General features: G+C 40.1%; 2 protein-coding genes across 2 annotated transcripts in view; one reads left to right on the top strand and one right to left on the bottom strand.

Annotated features, from left to right (window-relative positions):
* Nucleotides 1-1046: 1046 nt before the first annotated feature.
* On the top strand, nt 1047-5339 carry psmd6 (proteasome 26S subunit, non-ATPase 6). Its single transcript, XM_037679243.1, has 8 exons — nt 1047-1310; nt 1985-2190; nt 2328-2473; nt 2558-2777; nt 2850-2958; nt 3080-3248; nt 4958-5035; nt 5129-5339. The coding sequence occupies exons 1-8, from the start codon at nt 1169-1171 to the stop codon at nt 5223-5225; spliced, it is 1167 nt and encodes a 388-aa protein (XP_037535171.1). The 5' UTR covers nt 1047-1168; the 3' UTR covers nt 5226-5339.
* A 2217-nt stretch (nt 5340-7556) lies between these two features.
* The window catches only part of LOC119412257 (ataxin-7), a 36692-nt gene continuing 22592 nt past the window's right edge, over nt 7557-21656 (bottom strand). Inside the window, exons 6-13 of the mRNA XM_037679242.1 lie at nt 14649-14937; nt 12907-13238; nt 12637-12719; nt 11246-11466; nt 10926-11115; nt 10717-10838; nt 9437-10556; nt 7557-8181 (exon numbers count right to left, since the gene is read on the bottom strand). Coding sequence (XP_037535170.1) covers nt 8164-8181; nt 9437-10556; nt 10717-10838; nt 10926-11115; nt 11246-11466; nt 12637-12719; nt 12907-13238; nt 14649-14937 — 2375 coding nt within the window. The 3' untranslated portion in view covers nt 7557-8163. The remainder of the gene's footprint in view (nt 8182-9436; nt 10557-10716; nt 10839-10925; nt 11116-11245; nt 11467-12636; nt 12720-12906; nt 13239-14648; nt 14938-21656) is intronic.

Raw genomic sequence — 21656 nt, 5'->3', positions numbered from 1 at the left:
TTGAACCTTGTGGTGCATGTCTACATGTCCTCTGTTAGAAGTCTGGTTATCATTAACTTTTTGGAGTGAAAAAACAAAAAAAAATCTGTTAGTCCAGTTCCTGCAACCTGCTGTAGAGTCTGATGTTACTGTGCAAACCTTCACTCACACAGTTACAGCCGATGCTGCAGTGAAATCAGACGTTTATTTAAATGTGTAAATTCCCAATCACGTCATATTTGAATATTACAAAATGTCAGCCATCAGGATGTGAAATGAATACAAATAAAACCAGAGCTGTCTTATTTAAAACAATGGCCCATTATGTATATAACACTGCAAATGTCACCATATATAATATAATGCACAACTGTGTAAAATGTGTTTTATGCTGCTTCACTATAATGTTCAAAATGATATTGATGATCAGCCAACAATCAAAACAAGCTGTAAGCATGAAACAATGGGAAGTAGTTTTGTGCATTTAAGATCTCATTTTACCCAAGCAACGTTAAAAATAAAAACTGCACAGAAAAAATAATTATAACTCTGTTGAACATAAAACAATGTAAAAATATGAATGTTTTGGAATTTGGGAACTGGTCAAAAGTTTGGACCTGTTTGTTCATTTTTAATTATTGTGGATCTGTTATTTTTTTTAATTGTTGTTTTTTTGTTTTGTAATCTAAAATTTAACACGTAAAGCATGTCTGAAAATTATGTATTCATAAATAATAAACATAATACAAAAAGGCGAACACGAGTTGAACATCTCTTTTGTTTGTAAATTATGCTTTTGTAACATTTTAGACAAGCAGATTTATGAGTTGTTGTTTTTTTTTTTTTTTTTTGCACTAATTTATTTTTTATCTATATCGTAAAATGTTTACCCAAAGAATGTTTTGTTTGCAGTAGCTAACGTTATAAACGTCCTGAATAATAAATGTTAGGTTTGGAAGGTGCTGTTCCAGGCAGTGTCCAGCAGGGGGCGGTGTGTCAGAATGCTGTGTCTACTTCTCAGGGGGTGCTCCGCTCTTTTCTCCCTCCGCTGACAGGCGCTCCGGCGGAAACGAATCACTTCAGTGTTTTCCGTAGTCATCGTTGTCTAGCTGCTGCTAGCAAATAGTACACTTGGTCCAGTCCACACAAAGCAAGTCTTGGGTTTGCTTAGTTTGTCTTGCGTTCAAAAATGCCACTGGAGAATCTAGAGGAAGAGGGTTTGCCCAAGAACCCTGATCTGAGGATAGCTCAGCTGAAGTTTCTGCTCACGGACGGTCACCGACAGGATGCTAAAGTGAAGACTGAGCTCATGGACGCTATCAAAGCTAACAGTGAGTTAGCCTATTTTCATCACACTTCTCTTTACTCACTCAAATCCATCGTTGTGTGTGTGGGTGTGTTCAGTAGACTGTGGATGACTTGACGCAACATAAATGCAAAGTTTAAAGCTCATATTTATGAACCGCTTTGCAGAACATTAGCAGACTAGCTAACGCTATTACCGTTAACCAGCTTTTAAACAAACTCGAGCTGCTTTCGTTGAGTCTTATGTTGAAGATCAGTAATATCACATGTTGCAAATGTAGTTCACATTTTAAACTAAGTTTATATTTTGTGGAGAAGTAATTGTTCCTTTTGGTGAAATAGATGAAAATAACGTAATGCACAATTTTATCGCGAGATCTTGCGCTAAAAATATATTTTAGGAATTCCAGCTGCTGCTTAATAACTTAAAGCGCCATGTCTGCGTAATTTACTGAACTGTAGCAATTTTTGTTTTTTTTAAGTTAACTTAGCTGTGTCGGCCATTTTGAACTGTGCTGACTCCAAAACCTCCCAAAGTCGCAGATGAACATCTAATGATTACTCTTTGAAAGTTTTGGTAACAGCTGTTGAGATACATTACTAATATTCAAACACAGGCACGGATACCTAACACTCCTCTGGGAGAGTAAAGATAGTTTTCTGGGTTTGTTTCAACAATAATAAGTTTGTTTTTCTTCAGACATGGCTCCATATTATGAGGGTCTGTGTAAAGAGCTGAAGTGGCAGCTGGACACCGAGCTGCTGAGTAAAATGAAGAAGGCCAACGAAGAGGAGCTGAAGCGCCTGGATGATGTGCTGGAGGACGCTGAGAAGAATCTGGGAGAGAGTGAGATACGAGACGCGATGATGGCTAAAGCTGAATATTTAATCCGGATTGGGGATAAGGTGGGGCATCAGAAATAAAACGTCTACCTTTAAACCATTTTTTAGAGTGAGCAGGTTCAATTTTCATTTGAGTGATTTGTAGATAAATATGGACGGATTAACTTACCTTGAGATTATTTTGTCTTTGTTCTGCGTAGGAAGGTGCACTAACAGCCTTCAGAAAAACTTATGACAAAACAGTGGCTCTGGGTCACAGGTTAGACATCGTCTTCTACCTGCTGAGGATCGGCCTCTTCTACATGGACAGTGACCTCATCACACGCAACTCTGAAAAAGCCAAGAGGTATTTTCCTCTACGTCTTTGCTCTGAAAGCGAAGTGTCTGTAAACGTTTTTTGTATTAAACTTCTCTTTCGTTGCCTCCACAGTCTCATTGAAGAGGGGGGTGACTGGGACAGGAGGAACCGTCTGAAGGTTTACCAGGGTCTTTACTGCGTGGCCATCAGGGACTTCAAGCAGGCTGCCGAGCTCTTCCTCGACACGGTTTCTACATTCACCTCCTATGAACTCATGGACTACAAAACCTTTGTCACTTACACCGTCTATGTCTGCATGATCGCCCTGAAAAGACCTGACCTCCGTGAAAAGGTAAGAGAAGAACATGCGAGATGCGGACTCTTTTTAGAAAGACAGTACATGCTGAAGATATTTTTTCTGCAGGTGATAAAGGGAGCAGAGATCTTGGAGGTGCTTCACAGCCTGCCTGCTGTCCGCCAGTATCTTTTCTCACTGTACGAGTGCCGTTACTCCGTCTTCTTCCAGTCGCTGGGTGAGTCTCATTGTCCCGGGACTAAAATATCTACTTGGATGAGATTCAACTTTTGAGCATTTGTGTGTTTCACTGTATGTTGGTGTTCCGTGTCATTTTAATATGAACTTTTGCGTTGCAGCCATGGTGGAGCAGGAGATGAAGAAAGACTGGCTGTTTGCCCCACACTACCGTTACTATGTGAGGGAGATGAGAATCCAGGCGTACAGCCAGCTGCTGGAGTCGTACCGCTCGCTCACACTGGGATACATGGCTGAGGCCTTCGGTGTCAGCACAGAGTTCATCGACCAGTGAGTTGATACGTTTGTATCACATGTAACCCCAGTTTAAGCTTTAAAATTATTCAGTACCAATAGGTAGGAGGGCAGAAATCAAACTTTTAAATTGTATAATTCTACGATAAATAGATTGTAGTATTTTTATCTAGATTGTAATTATTAAATAATATAGTAAAGTTGGACTAGGACCCCAGAAAGAGCGACACAACGGGACACCTACATCTTGTTACTCTGGGATTTAATGGATTTTTATTATTCATTTTGAGGTAGAGTTGTGTTAAAGTAACGAACACGTCTTATTGCTGTAGAAAACCTTTTCACTGACCTAATTTTGAAGAAATTAGTTTGTCTGAGAGCTACTGGCTGGTTCAAACAGCCACTGGGAAAAGGGATTGTAAGAGTAAAAGCAGTTTATGCGAGTGGCATTTCACAAACCTTCACACCGTGCCATCACTCAAGTCATTTTAAAGTGCAAAGAACAGCAATGAGAGGTAGCACTTATTAATAATAGGAGTAACATAATAAATCTGATAGATTGAATGTTTAATCCCAAATTAATTCAGATGATAACGCTTGCATGAACTCCTTTGAAATGTTAAAGATTTGAGTTGTTTTTACTTTTAATCAGCAAAACCCACTTTGGAAGTATGGCTGCTCATCAGTCTGGGCAAATCTAAAATATTTTCTCTTTCTTAAAACAACTCTTTAGTTTCACAGCAGTTCATGCAAACATCATGTATTCAAACGTTTACACGACTATATGGTTTTCATTATATAGTTATTCAGGTAGAAATATTCTAGTGCTGCTGTCTGATTTGATCCCAGTTTGCAGAAAGTGCTACAGCTAGCTGCTGCGCTGGCTAAAAGCCTGCAGATTTTTCTAAATACTGTGACATGCGACCTGTCCAAGGTGTACCCCTGCTGGAGGAAGACACCAGCTCCAAGTTGGTAAAAGAAAATGAATTTTACATAACTATGTATTGAGAAACCAACAACATTGCATAAGATTTTATTATGAGCCACCAAACATTTAGAAGATTAGGATGTTTTTAAGATGGCAGTAATCCACTTTCCTCACGGCTGGTTTTAAATCGAGCCGTGAGCTCGTCTGTCCTCAGGTATATTTTATTCTGAGGTCATTCATAGATCGTCTTGATCACAGGGCACCACATCAAAATGGACAAAATATTTCTTATCTACTTCTTGTATGGGTCGTGAGCGGCACAGTGGTGCAGTTGGTAGAGCTGTGAAGGTCGCCGGTACTCGGCCCAGGGTCATTCTGTGTGGGGTTTGCATGTTCTCTCCGTGCATGCGTGGGTTTTCTCCAGGTACTCCGGTTTCCACAGATCAAAAACGTGCATGTTAGGCTGATTGGCGACTCTAAATTGTCCCTAGGTGTGAGTGAGTATGAACGTTCCTGTGATGGACTCGAGACCTGTCCAGGGTGTCCCCCGCCTCGCACAGTGATGGCTGGACATGGGCACCAGTGACCCGTAAAAGGAAGAAGTGGGTAAAGATAATGGATCGTATTATGTGTAGCTCATATCCACTCTATTTCCCAGCAGGAAGTTACACCAGTGTTGCAGAACGTTTGGCACAAACATAAAAGTATCTGCCTAAATGTAAATTACTTGTCATGGTGTTAGGACTGTGTGTTCATGTAAGGGTTTTATGTTCCCACTTTCTTATTCAAGCTGACTCAACCAAATCTTCCTTTACAGGGAACTGTCTCGATTCATAGCCGCCGGCCGCCTGCACTGTAAAATTGATAAAGTTAACGAGATTGTGGAAACCAACAGGTAACACGTCCACATCTAAAAGCTTTTTATTCCTCTCTCTAATATTCACAAACACAAATAAAGTCCAAATTCTTATCTTGTTTCTTTTTGCAGACCTGATAGTAAAAACTGGCAGTACCAGGAAACCATCAAAAAGGGCGACTTGCTGCTCAACAGAGTCCAGAAGTTGTCAAGAGTCATCAACATGTAACCTCAGCAGCCATCTTTACTAGTGTGACTGGCATTTTTTCCTTCTTGCTAGAAACTGTTTGTTTGACAAAGTGACTCTTATATTGTGTATATAAATAAAACCTGTTTACCTACATCTCCACTTTTTTTTTTTTTTTTATGAAAGAGGCAGAGGCAGGATTTCATATAAATAGCAGTATAAATTATTTTATTTACACAAACTTGTTACAAAACAAATATACTATACAATCTTTTCTTTAAATATTAATTCTAACCTATGTTTTGTTCATGAATTACATAGCAGCCAATACATAAGTCCAGCTGAAAATGATTCTGATAATGTATACAGGAAAAAAAAAAAATCTATACACGCTTTTACATAGTATGAATGAATGTTTTTTTTTTGTTTTTGTTTTTTTTTTTTCTTCCCAGACTTTCGTTGTATTCTCCCTCACTTTCACATTCTAAGTCTACGCTGGAATAAAACGATGTTTCCACGAAGAGGAAACGGAGGATCTCAGTTGAATTTAGAGAAGACAACGAAAACTTACTACGTACAAATCTCAGTAAATCAGAGTAAACCACGCACTGTGGCCAACACATCTACTTCCTGTCTAAAGGAAAAAGTGTTCCATAAATCGATGACGAGTGCTCAGGTTTGACCACATTTAGGGTTCTCACAGGCAGATATTGGAACCTAAATACTTTGAACATTCAAGTAAAAGGTAAAACAACCCAAAGAATACTGTCCTCAAACAGTCAGGGCGAGACAAATTCAGGCACTTTCTTAATTTTGACATTTCTTTTAAAAGCTGTTGGACTCGTTCTTTCAAAGCTGCGATTCAAATTACTTGTTTGGCAATGATGATGCAAGCAGTTGGACTATTCAACGTGTTCCTCCTGCGTCGACTGAGTCCACTCAGGCTTCAGAGAAGGGAGAAACAAAGTGTTTTAATTATGAAATGTGTTTTAAGGTCTACACAGCGGATGACTCAAAAGTCCATAGAAACGGTTCCGAAGGCTTCAGGCCGTGACGTTTCTAAATTACCGGTACAGACTCACTGGGTCACATCGAGTCGCTTTTTCTGTGTTGAATCATAGGCAACATAAAATATCTTGTAAAAGCACATGTGAGTCAGACCTTGTTGAGTGAATAAAGGTTTCCTCTCTCATACAGACATGCTACAGTGGCAACACTTCTCCCCTCCACCTTAAAGGATCCTCCATTCACGAGATGCTTCGGCTCCTACATGTATTGCATTGTATAAACTTGGCAGTGAACCACTTCAAATAGTCCTGTTCCTTGAAGTTTCCTCTTTTTTTTTTTTTGTTGTAAATAAATAATTTTCAAAATTGTACCAAAAAATTTCGGCGTGGATGAAAAAGGCCTGTGCAAAAATACATACTTTACTATGTACAATTTGTTAACAAAATATGTATCCTCAAACAGGGAGAAGTTCAATACTTGTTTGATACGTAGGCTACGAGAACAAAAGGTGAATTAAAGATTCTTCCCTTAAAAAAGATTCCTCTACTCCTCCAACACTATTTGACATCAGTAGGGGCTTTCCATAAATCAACAAGTGTTGCCCAAAAGTTTAGAAATATCCCGTGAAGCCGTCACCATAAAGCTCACCCAGACTTATTCATAAAGCAAACTCCTGAATATGTTTAAGACTCCGTTCTGACAAAGGAACATCGATCCTGGCTACTCAACACGTGATGCGCCGACATTTGGGTAGTGGTTACACGCAAGGACAATCAAAGGACGAGCGACGTGCAAGTTTGTTCCAGTTAAGACGTACCATACCTGATTTCGTATCGGGGGAGTGTGGCGGGGGTGACAACGATACAGCTTGCAAAGACTTTCCTCCTGAAGCACCATCTCCGCTCCACGAGTGAGACTCCCTGCCCTTACATTAAAAAAAAAACGTAGTTGGCAAAGATGTGGCAGCTTTTGGCTTGCTTTGGGAGCAGTGCCTGCAGAGAAAGGTATTTAGTGCTGTTCACAGGGGAGGGGGGGGGGGGCTATTTGTGGCTCTCGTTTCTGCACAAAGACTCAGACAACCCTTCAGGACCAGACCACCTCTGACCAAATAACTCAATCGATGGGGCACATCAGGCGTCCTTTTCACATTTTCAAAGCACAACCACCTTCGACTACAAAGACCCTTCGTAGTACAGTGTAAAAAGATCATAAGAAATCATAAAAAGGTAACACTTGCATAATTATTCTGGATACTTAAACCAGATTATCCCAACGAGCTCGTCTTGGGCGACTGTGTTGTAACCCGAGGTTACGGGACGTGATCAAAGACTGACGAGGAGCGAAGTGACAAGGTGATTATGTTGTTTAAGGTGTTGCTGTTCTCAGTTTTGTTCCTCCTCCGGCTCTCCTCACAAGGCTTCTGAGATCAGGTGATGGGGGTGTAGTTAAATTAGGAACTCCAACACAATCTGACATGAGGAAGAAAAAAAAAACTTGGACACACACAACCACGCACTCGTACACAGAAGCGATCGTTTTGTTGTCTCGTGAGCTGCTCTGAATCATGACGGCTTGTTGCGTCAGCCCTTAACCTGTACCACAGGACGAGACCTGTGGCTGTTTTTAACTCTTTTCACCTCCAACCAGAAGGGAAGACCTCTCAGAAAACTGGGATAAATGGGGGGGGGGGATCATTGGCTTGATCATTCTACCCCCCCGAGACTCCATTCTGTGCCTCTACACACAAATCGCACACATAAACACACAGACACATGGCTTTGGGAGAAATTGCAAGGACCACATTTACTTCACTGGGCAGTCCAGATCATCTCCACCCTGAGGATTGTGGGAAGCTGAGAGTAATGTGTGTTTAATTACAGAAGGCCTCGTGCAGTCCAGAACAGCTTGCAGTCTGCTCCGGACTTTTCTCTGTCCGCCTGCCCATTTCAAACGCAGAGGTGGGAAGTTGCTGTCAGGGACGAGCTTTGGGCTGTGAGAAGAAGAAAAGAACAATCTGTTAAAATCATTTATGAATAAAATACATAAATCATAACTTCTGTAAAAAAATCTTGGCAATTTTATCACTTCATTCATGTCAACTTCAGGGAAAATTCACACGATTTACCAGACAAAATAATTTATATTTGGTTAAAAAATAAATACAGTAGTTCCTCGCTACTTCGCGGTTTGTTTATCGCGGTTTTTCAAAATAAGACTGGACATGACACACCAATTGGCTGATTGATGGATGAGCCACACGATTGGCATGAAGTTTTTATTTTAAATAAATTAATGTAAATTATTTAGCACCTGCTGCACCTTTGTGCAGCCCATACTGCAGGATAAACTTCCTCTGCAGCGGATCGACTGTTCTCCATGCAGAGTGGAGAAGTGGGCGTGGCCAAGAACGCTTGCAGGTGGCAAAGAGTAGCGGAGGCAGAGCTGAAATCATGACATGCTGTGCTCTTTTAGAGTGTTTAGAGTTGAGGAACATTCTTTAGAATATTTCAAGAGTGTGTGAAGGGTTTAAAATGCCTTAAATGGCTTAAAAGGCCCCATATATATATATATATATTATATTTGGTTAAAAAATAAATACAGTAGTTCCTCGCTACTTCGCGGTATATATATATAAACTACTACTTGTACTACTATTCCTACTTCATGGTTTTTCACTTATCGTGAGTCTTCAGGGAACGGATCGTATCCCCCGTGATAAACGAGGGACTACAGTAAACGTGTTTTAACATTTACAGTGAAAACCATAAAACTATAATTGCTAACATGATTAGATTTTTAAATTCTTGAGAAGTTAAATCTGATGTTTAAAAATGTGTATGTAATCGTCTCGCAGTTTATAATATTTGTGCATCTGTTTGTCTGAAAACAACAACAATTCTAAACTCAATTTTTAGACGTTATAAAATGTGATTTTGTTTAAATTTGATTTCAAACTACACTTATGTAGGAAAATGTTTTGCGTGCATGTCTTTTGAGTTTTCACAACAACCTTTAGATTAGATACTTTTTTGCAAAATTTGAAATTAGAGCAAATTAAAGCAGAGCAAAAGTGAATACTGTATATTGTTGGTTTAATGATTTTAGTTGGTTTACATTTACTCTCTGGCTCACAGTCCGGTAGATAAGAGCACAAAAATGCTCATTTAGAAAACGTGCCAAGTTGAGCAAACATTAGCTTTAATGAAACTACTTTTTATCTTTATAAACAAGAAAAAAAAACCAACCTGATGTAAATGGGAGTTGTTGGGTAGACCTGGCGTTCCTGGAAGGCTTCTCCCGTGCTTCCCATGAATGTTGTTGATTGCAGGTGACTTGGCCACTTTGGGTCTACCTGGTCCAGTTCCACCTGCTCCCCCTGCTCCTCCTCCGAGACCCCCACCTACACTGTTAATGCCACTGGAAGCTGAGGAGCTTTTGCGCTTCTTGCCCTCCAGGCGTCCATCTGAGGAGTGGTGGCTAAAGCTGGCGTGGTGGTCCGATGAGGACTGGTGGTGAACAAAAGGCCCCAGAGAAAGAGTCGAGTCACTGCTGTTCATTACCACGCTCATGCGCTTTATGGACTCTGCAGGACTGCCCGAGGGTGGACCTCGTGCTGGCGGACCAGAGGAGCCACCTGCTGAACCTCCAGAAGGTTCTCCCTTGAGACTGAGCGAGTTGGTCCGCACACTGGGGCCACAGCTAAGCCCCACACTGTGAACACCACTGTGAGAGAAGGATAATGAAGATGACGATGACAGTCCTAATGAGCTGTGGTAGGTGCTCCCTGAGCTGCCAACATTTGCACAGTTCTTCTTGAACGAGGAGGAATTGGAATTAGAAATGGAGGATTCAGAGGAGGCATGAGAGGAAGAAAGGATGGAGCTGTTCTTCCTCTTTTTACCCGAGCTAAAGCTAGCGGTGCTACTGTTTGCTCCAGTGCTTCCTCCACTGGCAGAGTTTGGGGTGACGGGGGTGGAGGAGCCAGAGGGCGTCTCTTTGGGCCTGAAGGATGAGGAGGACTTGGTGGTGTTGCTGCTAGAGGAACGAGACTTAAGCGTCCGGCCTGAGGAAAGGGAAGGAACCGAAGAAGATGAGGACAAGTGGGCTGAAGGCATCTGCGGCGACGAAGACACTTGTCGGGCCTGCGTGGTACCATAGGCCGGGTGCTCAGCCCCGCCCTGTAGGGAGCTGTGAGCATTTAAGGTGGTCCCATAGGAGAGTGCTGACTTGCCCTCATAAGGAGTTTGGGGCAAGGTGGCAGGGGGGCCCAGGAAGCCTGAAGAGGGGGTGCTACCATGGGAGTTTGTGCTTGTCCTATGGGTTGGTGCAACAGAAAAGGAATTATCTGAGGCCAAGGGAATTTTCCTGCAAGCAGAAAAAAAAAAGTTTTTAAAGCAAATTCATCAGTGGTCTCTTCGTCAACAACAGACTGCCCTATACTCTTCTCATAAGACCTATAAAATAACTTATAATTTATTTTCTTGTTGTATAATCAGTGTAATCCCGAGGAAATGGACAGACATACTTCCACATCTGAGAGTTCACATGCTTCTCCATCATTGTAGTTAGGGCGCATCGTACTCTGTTCCACCGCCTGTCAAAGGAGTAAAAACCTCTCCCGAATAGTCGACTTCCAAAGGTACAGTACTGGGAAGAGAAGGAATACTTGAATCAGAAAAACAACAACAATCTGTCAGAGCGATTAAAAAGTTGTGGACGACTTAAGACACGTACAGCTGCCGGTCGTGGGTGATAACCTGAATATAGACAGTCCAGTTTCTCTGCATTATCATCCCGCTCTTCATTCTCTCCCTCATCACTGGAGGGTCTGGAAACACCATCGGGGGTAGTTTGGGGATGGTGCAGCAACTCGTGGGCAGCTGCAGGATCTCCAGGAGAACCTCCTGCATTGCTGACGTTTGTTCTGATGGAAGATAACCGAAGCACGTTAACTGATTCACAGAACCACAGAAATTTATATAAATGCGTACAAAGTACGTAGAATCAGGTGGAACAAAAGGAAATGACTGAACAAACAAATGAGGCAAACTAACCGAGGAAGACCAGGACTCTGAAATTTGGACTTTCCAAGCGGCGAAGGCTTCGGGGTATCTTGGTGGGCTGGTCCGTTGACAGTGGTGGGCTGGGGGGAGGGGTGTGGGTCCCTGAGAGGGGGGTTTTGCTGAACAATGGATCGGTCCTTGTGTTCTTTCAGCAAAATGTCAAAGCGCTTTCTTCGTCCTGGCACCGCCCTTCGATCAATTACGGAATGTGTCTGTCGGAACGTCAAAAATGGAAAAGTTTAACTTTGATGAAGAGTAAAAACAAAAGATCAATGATGTCATAATTAGTATTGTGATCCATTACTGTGCAGCACAAAATAAAACTCCCAGTGGAAAAACATCTACTAATAATATTCCCATAAAAAAGGTTTGGTTGTATTTCTCCACAGGACTCCACCGCTCTATTCCCTCCCCCAAAATGACCATTTGTGTCGACTCTCGTCCTTACAGTTTTCAGACGCCATTTTTTTAAGAGAGAAGAACTTTAGCTCATCTCTTTTGATCCGGTGTCTGGCCCCACTGTTCTCCCTTTGACTCCGTTTACATCAGGGGATTTTATTGCTGACTTAATATCCGTCATGTGCTGAGACTGTTTAAAGGGTACTCGCTAATGTTCAAATAAACGACTTGTAACCGTTGGCAACGAAGCAAGACTGGAGATTTAGCCAATTTATTACAAATTATTTTGGTAGTGAATAATGCTTATATACTAGTTATTTTATCAAAGATGATAAACATACAAAATAATTCAAACAGATTGCACAAAAAATGACGTATTTTGACAACTATCACGACTTTAAGCAGTTTGTTATAGAATCATGTTATAATTTGTTTGCCCTGATTTCTTACAAACTGGTCGACTTCTGGCCCAGGTAAGTAAAAAAGCCTTCTGTTATTTTTCATGGATTTGCCAAATAAAGAAATACAGACTCGTCACTCTTCTATTCAGGACTGATATTCCAATAAATTTGTTAAGTAACAAGCAGAGCATACAAACAATTCCAAAAAGCACATTAGGCTTATTTTGCATCAGCTGTGAAGTACAAAGTGGCTGACAGTCTCATAGATGTTTAAACTTCTCATTAATTCTCTTTTTGCACCTTTTACACTCAGAGAATAACATCTCCTGCCACAGCGCTGCTTAATAAAAATAATAATAAAACTATACTTCAGACTCGGTGCCACACAGAGGCTGAGGAGTCCCAGGTGTATTTTATTGCTTTCGGCTCATGTCTGAGATGATCAAAAGCTTATCCAGACTCTTTAATAAAGCCGCAATATAATTTTATTTATCTGCATTTTAAGGTTATAATTATAAAAGTGCTACTTGTTTCATCCTTATCGTATAGTAGTATGGCTCAGGTGCAAATCAGAGTGGTTACCTTGCATGTTAGGGATCTTGTGCAGGGTTTCTGAGCTTTAGCAACCATAACACCACAGTGAATGTCTGGGTTGAACTCGCGCTCTACAGGCACAGGAGAGAGGAACATATGAGATTTAGAAAATTTATGTTTTGGGTCAGTTTCTTTGTTAGTTTTGTAACAAAGTACATAAAAACAATACAAGAAATATTTTGAATTCACACACATACAAAAAAAAACATCTGACACAGCAATGGGCTGTCAATACAAACAAAAACCAGTTTGCCTGACCTGACACTTTCTTGTTACAATGGCGTCTGCTACTGGGACTGCTGCTGCTATCCTGCTTCTTGTCCACGGGGAGGATCTTGCCATAAGGGATCTGACCTGAGGCCAGTAATGGAGGCTTTGGTATGGAGGGACAGTTAAGGCCTGGTTTAAGGGTTGGTGATGATATTGACGATGAGGAGGCTGCGGTGAGGGCAGTATTGAAGCTCACAGTGGTGTTAGAGGAGGATGCAGAGGAGGAGGTGGTGGTGGTGGTGACAGGGGCAAATGGAGTCTGCACCTGCTTAGCTGACGAGTCCCCCTTCGGCTGCACCTTCTCCACCTTAACAGCAGAGCTGGAAAAGAAGGTTACAGAGATGAAGAGGGCAGCAAGGAGCAAGCTGAGAGTTAGAAACACTGATCCGATGAGAAGCTTGTGGTAGGAGACAGATGTGGACGCATGGAAGGGGCTGATCGGACAAAACATCAACCTAATTTATCAAAGACACGATAATCAAACAAACACAGATATAAAACTTTGATCCTAAACACAGCTCCAGGTTGTAACAACCAGTTCTGATGATTATAATTCATAACAAACATATTGAATTTACAACAGCTTTGTCCATTATTACCACTGTAACAGAGAATTGGCATAAGATTAGTCCTCTAAAATACTTTACAGCAGCACTGATATAATGTTTCAACAATAAATACAATCTTTTCCCAACATAACAACTCTAATGTAACTGGATGGACAGAAAATGACTGATGATTCCTGCTTTGAAAATGATGCTGGTCGATGCACGTCGAGTGTTCCTTTAGTTCTTACATTACACAACTGTTGGACTTTTTAACAGTTTAGTGAAACAGCTTGGTCTGCAAAGGTTGGACACAAAAATCATTGAACAAGCAGTATGCTGATGTCCCCCGTCGGGGAGGGATTTGAACTGTTAATGTTTGTAGTTTTGGAGATGATTGTTTTTTCGGACTGGAAGAGAACAGGGAATGAAAGAAAACCTTAGGCAGCGCAGACCAGGTGCAATGGCAGACCCAGGTGGTGGTCTTTGCCATCATAGAATAATCTTTGACCATTGAACCCAGTTTTCGATAGTGACCTTTATACAGTCTAGACGCAGTCACACACAAAAATGAAAGTCAGTACCTCACTTCCTTTTAAACGTATGCTCACACAGAGGGAGGGTATTTCCAATCCCCCCTTTTGGCTCCACGATGGAGGATGAAAAATTAAAAATCTGGCATTTTTGTTTTTTCAGTGTTTCCTTTAACTATATATGGTTCATTTTGAAGAAGATGAAAACATTTCAATCTGAACTCCTCCTGATCCCACTTCATGCTTTATCAGAAATTCATGATTATAGTGCAAAGGGAGGTTCTGCACTATTTTCAAGAACTGAATCAATAGGTCAAAGGTCAAATGAAGCACAGGCAAAAATAAAAGTGCTTATTGACTAGAAATGTGAGAAGACAACCCGTTCAATGAAGTCTTCACCTGGAGTTATGATGATCGCTCGCATCAACTCTGTTCTCAGTTACGTTTTGCTCGTACAGGCACCAGTTCTGCTTCCTCCTGGTGTTTCACAAGTGTTGGAATAAAAAATGTTGTACTGTCGGCTTAGCTGTAAAATTTACTCACAGTTCAGCCAAAAACAGTCACAAAATACAGCATGAAGTCTGCTTTGATACACATGATCATAAAACACAGGCACCATCCAATGTCTCAGAGACTAAAGAATAAAACTTACGGTTTATCAGGCTGGGCCACTCTGGAAGGGGCGGGCGGTGGTCTTCGATGAATGCCTTGCGGTTTCTCTTTGGCTGATTTGGGAAATTTTGGATTGGAGGAGGATGATGAAGAGGATGATAAACTGGAGCCGGCAGTGGACGGTCGGTTAAGGATGCCTCCACTCGTCACTCCAGCCACAGTCCCCGAGCCGAGCCCAGACCCAAGCCCGCTGCCGGCACTTCGGTTTCTGCTCGACACAGAGAAGGGTGATATGGAGGCTGGCTTGCTGGTTGAACCGTGTCTTCTCTCTGCAGAGACAGAATAGCACAGGCGGACATTAAAAGACAGGAGTTGACAGTAAATCTGAATAAAACACTGTTAACAGGCGGGACTACGGTATAGAAGATTATGCTGCCATGGATCAAAAAAATAAAAGTTAAAAAAAGAAGACAAACGGGAACATTTATATCTTTTTCAGATAGTACTGAACAGGTTACCTCAACAACAAAAAAGCAGCATTAGTGATTCATGCCTGAGCAGCCAGAAATAGAACCAGCCAACAGGTCAAAAGCTTTATTTCCTGCCTGAGCATCTTACAACAGCTGCTGTGCAGACTGATAAAAAGCTGCGCCGCAGAAGGAAAGCTTATGACGACACTTTGGTATTGAAGAAAGGACTAAAATAGAAGAAATGAAAACATGCACATCACAGTATGACTTCAATAAAACTGACTGTGTTCAGATTGAAGGATTTCCAAAATGAACAAACACAGACACGAGTGTACTTCATAAAAGTAATAACTAAATTCTAAGAGACAAACAGAAACATTGACCTTAATATAGTTAGCTTTTACTTTAAGTAGAAAAAAAATCTGGGATTTTAAAACAAAGAGTAGATGAGTGTCCTGATACAACTGCCTTGAGATAATTAGCTGCAACAACAAATGAAGAAAAGAGAACAAACACAACATTTTCTTATAAACTGAAAAGCTACTTAAGTCTCTTTAAGCTTCAAGACAAACGTATAAAGACGCCAGTGTTCATGAGACAGACACACCGCTTATTGCTGTGATAATACACAGAGATAAAGAGATCGAGGTGTACGGTAACGCCTTCAGGAGAAAAAGCTCTCCATACAACAAATGTGGCTCTTGTTTTACCGTCTTTTCATTCACAATGAAAACATCAAGACTGAATGTACAGCGGAGTGAGTATTAGGCCACGCTAAGAAAAAAAAAACAATTACATTATGAACAAGAACAAAGTTGTAGTATTACGAGAATAAGTCGAAATAATACAAAAATAAAGCTGTCGTTTTATCAGAACTCCGACAAAAAAAAGCAGTCTTAGAACTGCAGCTGACGTCGGCAGTACAATAGCAGGGGGGTCAACACACTGTGGCATATGGATTCTTCTGATAAACTCAAGCTGCATGGCATTGTAATTAATGGCTGCACTGACAGATTTAGTCATCACATAATGTGGATGGAGGCATATTTCACAAACAGTGACACAAAAGTGATCGTGGACTACTTCATAAACACAGGGACTCTCATTGGAGGCTGTCCACAACAGGCGCGAGCCGACCCAGTACGTATTACAACTTTATTCTCATAATATTATGAATTTATTCTCGTAAATTACAACTTTATTCTCATAATATTATGAATTTATTCTCGTAATAATACAACTTTATTCTTGTAATATTTCGACTTTATTCTCGTAATATTTAGGGATGGGGCCGATCCGATACAGTATCAGCCTCCGATACCAGCATAATTTACGTATCTAATTTTTCCTATCTTTCCGATCCATGATTTATGTCTGTGTCAGACCTGCTCTGCAGGTTGGCTTCAAACTATGGAATGGATTTCCTGAACGGAGGCATGTTTCATGAAACCCAGAGTAAAAAGACCCGCCTCACATTTCATTGTTTGCAGCCAGCTAAACGTGAGTAAATATTCTTTTGAGGACTGAGCACTGAGCAGCACTTTTGCTAACGGCTAACCAACTTTTCATCGTAACTTGTCCGCTGTGTGGAAGTATTTTACACTAAACACCGCAAGACAGCAACGTGCGATGTCTGCAGAGCGGCTGTACCGAGAGGGGGAAGCTCGGCCGCGAACTTACATCGAACTTAATAAACGTTTGAAAAAGCACGAGGATTGTTTAGCCAAGCACCGTGGTAAAGTTAGTTTTACGTTGGACATTCAAGCTCCGTGGCTTCAGGGGTGTGTTTCTCTCGCTCAATCCGAAGCAGACAGTCTGATTTCAGTCAGCTGCGCTCAGTCTGCCCGTCTCGGAGGAGGAGCAGACTGAGCGCAGCTGACTGAAAACAGACTGTGCTTCGCAGCTTGATTGAATATTTGCAGCCAAGCTATAGTTTATATTTACCCTCCAGGAGATATTTATCAGCTCAAGATGAGAGTTCTGTGATGAAGTTAAATTCAAAGCAGTCTGCTCAGATAAATGGTCTTAAATTATTATTTTTATATATGAATGTTTTTGTTAACTTATTTTAATGTTTCTGTACAGTGCCCTGAAATGACTTCTGTTATGACTTGGCACTATATAAATAAACTGAATTGAATAGACAATCATGAAAAAAAGGAGTATGAACTGAAAAATAAAATTATATATGTATTAAAAAAGAAACAAAAACAGGTACATTATAAAGTGATGTAAAATACTAAAAACAGGAACATGTCTGTGTTGGTTTATATCATGAACGTAGCAGATGTTTGAAGCCATTTAATCACTTTAATATCCATTTTAAAGCTAGGAATAAAACAGTATGTTTTGTGTTAGCAGGATTTAATTCTAACTTTGAAACTTATCCAACATTAATACAACTTACCTCAAGTTGCCTTTTTGGACATGCATGCATATATTTGTACAAATTGTACTTGAGAGATTATTACAGCCTCATAAAATCAATTACGATTATGATATTGGAATATTATCGGACGATATCCAGATGTAGGTATTGGGATTGGATCGGAAGTTTAAAAAAAAGGTGGATTGGTGCATCCCTAGTAATATTAAGACTTTATTCTCGTAACATTTCAACTTTATTCTCATAATACTATGACTTTTTCCTCGTAATGTAATTTTTCTTTTTCTTAGTGTGGCCCTAATACTCCGTCGTATGAATGAGAACATAACCTCAGAATAAATTAACAGCTAATGACCATGCAATGAGAGGCAGGTTGAAACTTTTTTCAGGTAAGCTTTGAGATGCTTGTTGATTATACTAGAAGCTGAATGGACACCAATATTGAAGCATGCTCAAAAATCCTACTCTTGATTTTTCTGAAGAGTTTTGGTCCCAGAAATACACCTGTTTATCATTCAAACAGCTTCTCTTTACACAGCCATTAGCCCCACACTCGATACTTTCCTGTCCCCTTCCCTTCTTTCTTTCCCCTTTGTGTCCTGTCCTATTACAGTACCGGAATCGTCAACACATCAACAGCAGACCCAACTTGTATCAAAATCCCATGGCATGACTCACTACTTGGCTCACAAAACTCCAAAACCAAAAAAAAAAATGAAGGCAAACATCTGCTGCTATTGAACTACGACAGACATCAGGACCTGTGTAAGTAGTGGGAGGGCCAGACAAGACAAAAGTAGCTCATTATCTGTTTTCACACTATAAAATGATTAATGTAGATTGGTAGTAAGAAAATTACACACGAGCACAATGATTAAACCAAAGTATTGCCCAGCCTTGCTGGAACAACCTTTACAAAATAATAAGCTTGATAATCATAAAATATTAATGAAGCATGACCGACTTATATTATGAATTTAGGGTGCATACCCTAAACCACGTTTCTGTAGGTCTGCTGGACTGCTACTGTAAGGAGACAAGTCTTGGTTCAACAAGTTCATACAGTAAATTCATGCGTAAAACTGAACATAAGCTTGAAAAGATTCTGTGGTGAGTGTCACCCCTGCTGAGATCAGCCTCAGCCGAGAAGCACAAACACCTAACCGAAGACAGGCGGGCTCAAAGAGGCATGCTAACATCTTTGTGAGACTATCTCGATAGTACCAAGATTAGTGCTTCTGCCCTTGTTGTTAAAACCGCATGGGGTCTTCCCGTAATGACATCAGAGAGAAAAACATGGAGTAAAACGCAGCAAGAGACCAGCTGATCTGTATGGACATGTGTGATAGCCGGGCTGCACAGCTGCACTTTCATATATCACTTTGGTTTTACAGCTGAAACAATTATTTAAACAGAAAATGTAGCTGCAGCCACTAACAACTTAAAACATGTGTAAAATATATATATGTATAAAGCAGGCATTAAGATTCTGAATACCAAATGTAAGGAAATAGTTTTTCAGCTTTTTGAATTACTGCAAATGGAGAACCTTTGGGTCTTAGACTGCCAGAATGAGAAATTCTAACTCAGTGCTTGTAAATACACTCAGTTTAGGGAATACTAAATGTTGTACATCTGATAACACACTTCAGTCATGGTGATTAAATTATGAATCATCACAACACAATTGAAATAAATGAAAGCAATACTTAAATTACTGTAAAACCATCTCCACTCATTGTGAGATTCCCACTCTGTGAATCTGGTGTTGAGTCAGAATAACAGCATCATCATGACCACGCTGCCATCACCTGCTGTGATGATGTCAGTACCATTTTTTGTTACTGGCAGGGTATAGCCCTCCAGTGTTCATCAGCAACACGTCAATTAAAAATCCCCTGGCAGGTCTAAAAACTAACCTAGACGCTCCAGCACATAAATAAAAATCTGTTTAAAACGAGAGATGCTGTTTAACAATGTGGGAGGAGAACAGTGGATTTTATTGACACAGTTGAAGAAGGTTTTTTTCCAGCAGCAAAGTACTGCTATACCCCCCTCTGGTGGCTGACCTCGACAAATATAACTGCTGTCATATTTGAGAGACACTAAGAAGCATCTCGTTACAACTACAAAGACTGGAACTTTACACAGCGAAGAAATAAATATAGCTAAGAGAGCAAGACAGAGTAGGTGGCTCTTTTTTTCCACAATAAGAGTTCAGGTCCCATCAGCTGCGGGGACTCGATGTGAACAAAATCAACAGTTATGCAATCACTATTTTCACAGATTTTTATTTTTGTTTGGGATGGTAAGTCACGGACACAAGTTAAGCATCAAGAGGGGAGAATTCATGCAATGAAACATCTGTGCACGTATTAACACAGGCCCAAAAAAAATTCTGATCTGATTGGAGATGTATTTATTAAAACTGTACTTCACGGGGAGGACTTCAGGGAAGTTAAACACTAAAAAGAGATGGGAAAAAAATAAATAAATAAATTCAGAAGTAAAAGACTTAAATTAAACAGGAGGGAATCATGATAATAGTAAAATACACAAATATTTTGTTAATTTCTGTTACCTTTTTATTTTTAAGACATGCCATAATGAACTGATCTTGTTTATTTATCATCATGCACAGTTATTGGCAGATCATGATCATGTTACTGACTGTCTGGCTGTTAAGTTTGTTGGCAAAATATCTTGTGACCCACTCGACGCATTTAATGAAATTCTTAGACAGTAATTGTTGGAGGCATGCATTGAGTTCAAATTTAGTATGGAAGTATCTGAGAGTCACCCCATAAGACCAGTTTTTTATTTTTATTTTGGCATGCTAGGCAACAGGCAATATGCATTCCTTCAAGGAATGCTACTTTTATTTAATATTTGTTAGAAGTTAGATTTGTCAAATATATAAATTGTGATAAATGACACGTCATGCAGGAAAACTGAAAAAGCAGCAGGGGTGCAAAGACAGATAAAAAAAATTATGCTACTGTTCTAATGTAACCACAAAAAGTGCCAGAGTGGCATGATGGTTGTATAAATGAAAATAATATTACGATCAGAGCCCCATATTACAATCCACATCAACACCTCTTACAGAGACATGAATAAAAAAATAACTGACACAGGGCTAACTTATGTTTTTACTAATATTTGCCTCAGACAAACTAAAGGGAAATAAAGCCTACTTATGGTGAGGTCACAGATACAGTTGATGTTTTGCATTTTCCATGTGATGTTCATTAAGTTCTTATATCACAACACAATGGTTTTCCCCGATTGCTTAACCAGGGGTTAGAGCCTGGCCGATATATTGGTAGTGATGATATTTTAGGCCAATATCTGCATTTGGGGACCTATCGGCATCTGTGATAACTGTCCCATTATGCGCCGATATGAATTCTAGGAACGAGCCGTGTCCTTACTTGCAAAAGACGTAATTGTACAATGTATCCAGCAGAGGGCGCATGAAAACTACTTTCAAGTCATGGCTGTTCACTTTAACTTTCATGTTCAGCACAGACGAAGCAGGGAGAAATACTGTGTAGAATATTTTGCTGAACAGTGCATGGTAAGATTTTTTTAACTAATCTGTAAAACAAAATCAACAATAATAAATTATTTTCAATCCTCCAACACGCTTGTCATTAGCTATGTGCCTCTCAAGTTAGCAAGCTAACATTTAGATAACATAACACAGGCTGTTGCCTTGTAAAACTTTAGCCTGAACAATAAATCTAATGTAGCGGTAAATATATATCAGTGTTAGTAATGTTATCTTTGTCATCCTCAATGAAATGCGTTGTTTGTCTGAAATCTTAATGTCTCTGCAAAGAAAAAGAAAACACTGCTGCAGCCAATACCAATTAGACCATCACCATACGTGACTGACTGTTTAAAAAATGAACAGGGAAAGGCGTTTCTTCAATTATATTATATACATATTATTTGTTTATATTTATGTAACACACTTGATAACTTTATGGTGAATAATGGAGGTTCGCAACTTTTAAAGAAGTCAAACAATCTCAAGAAACATGTAATTCATTATGTACAGTATACTGCACTATATACAAAGTTTACTATATACAAATGTTCTCAGTCAGCCATCTTGTGGACTGCTTGGAATTTCAAAGCTACTGAGTGGCAGACTCTTTCAGGAACTTCTCAAGTGGAACTTCCT

The sequence above is a fragment of the Nematolebias whitei genome, chromosome 7 (assembly GCF_014905685.2).
Source record: "Nematolebias whitei isolate Nwh7 chromosome 7, NemWhi1, whole genome shotgun sequence".
Classification (NCBI taxonomy): domain Eukaryota; kingdom Metazoa; phylum Chordata; class Actinopteri; order Cyprinodontiformes; family Rivulidae; genus Nematolebias; species Nematolebias whitei.
The sequence above is the reverse complement of the archived record's forward strand: the minus strand, read 5'-3'. Positions and strand labels throughout refer to the sequence as shown.

Excerpts from the sequence above, each read along its gene's own strand:
- psmd6 (XM_037679243.1), top strand. The coding sequence starts at position 1,169 with ATGCCACTGGAGAATCTAGAGGAAGAGGGTTTGCCCAAGAACCCTGAT. Across the intron at positions 2,778-2,849 it reads GACCTGACCTCCGTGAAAAG|GTGATAAAGGGAGCAGAGAT; the intron begins GTAAGAGAAGAA and ends TTTTTTCTGCAG. Across the intron at positions 5,036-5,128 it reads GAGATTGTGGAAACCAACAG|ACCTGATAGTAAAAACTGGC; the intron begins GTAACACGTCCA and ends TTCTTTTTGCAG.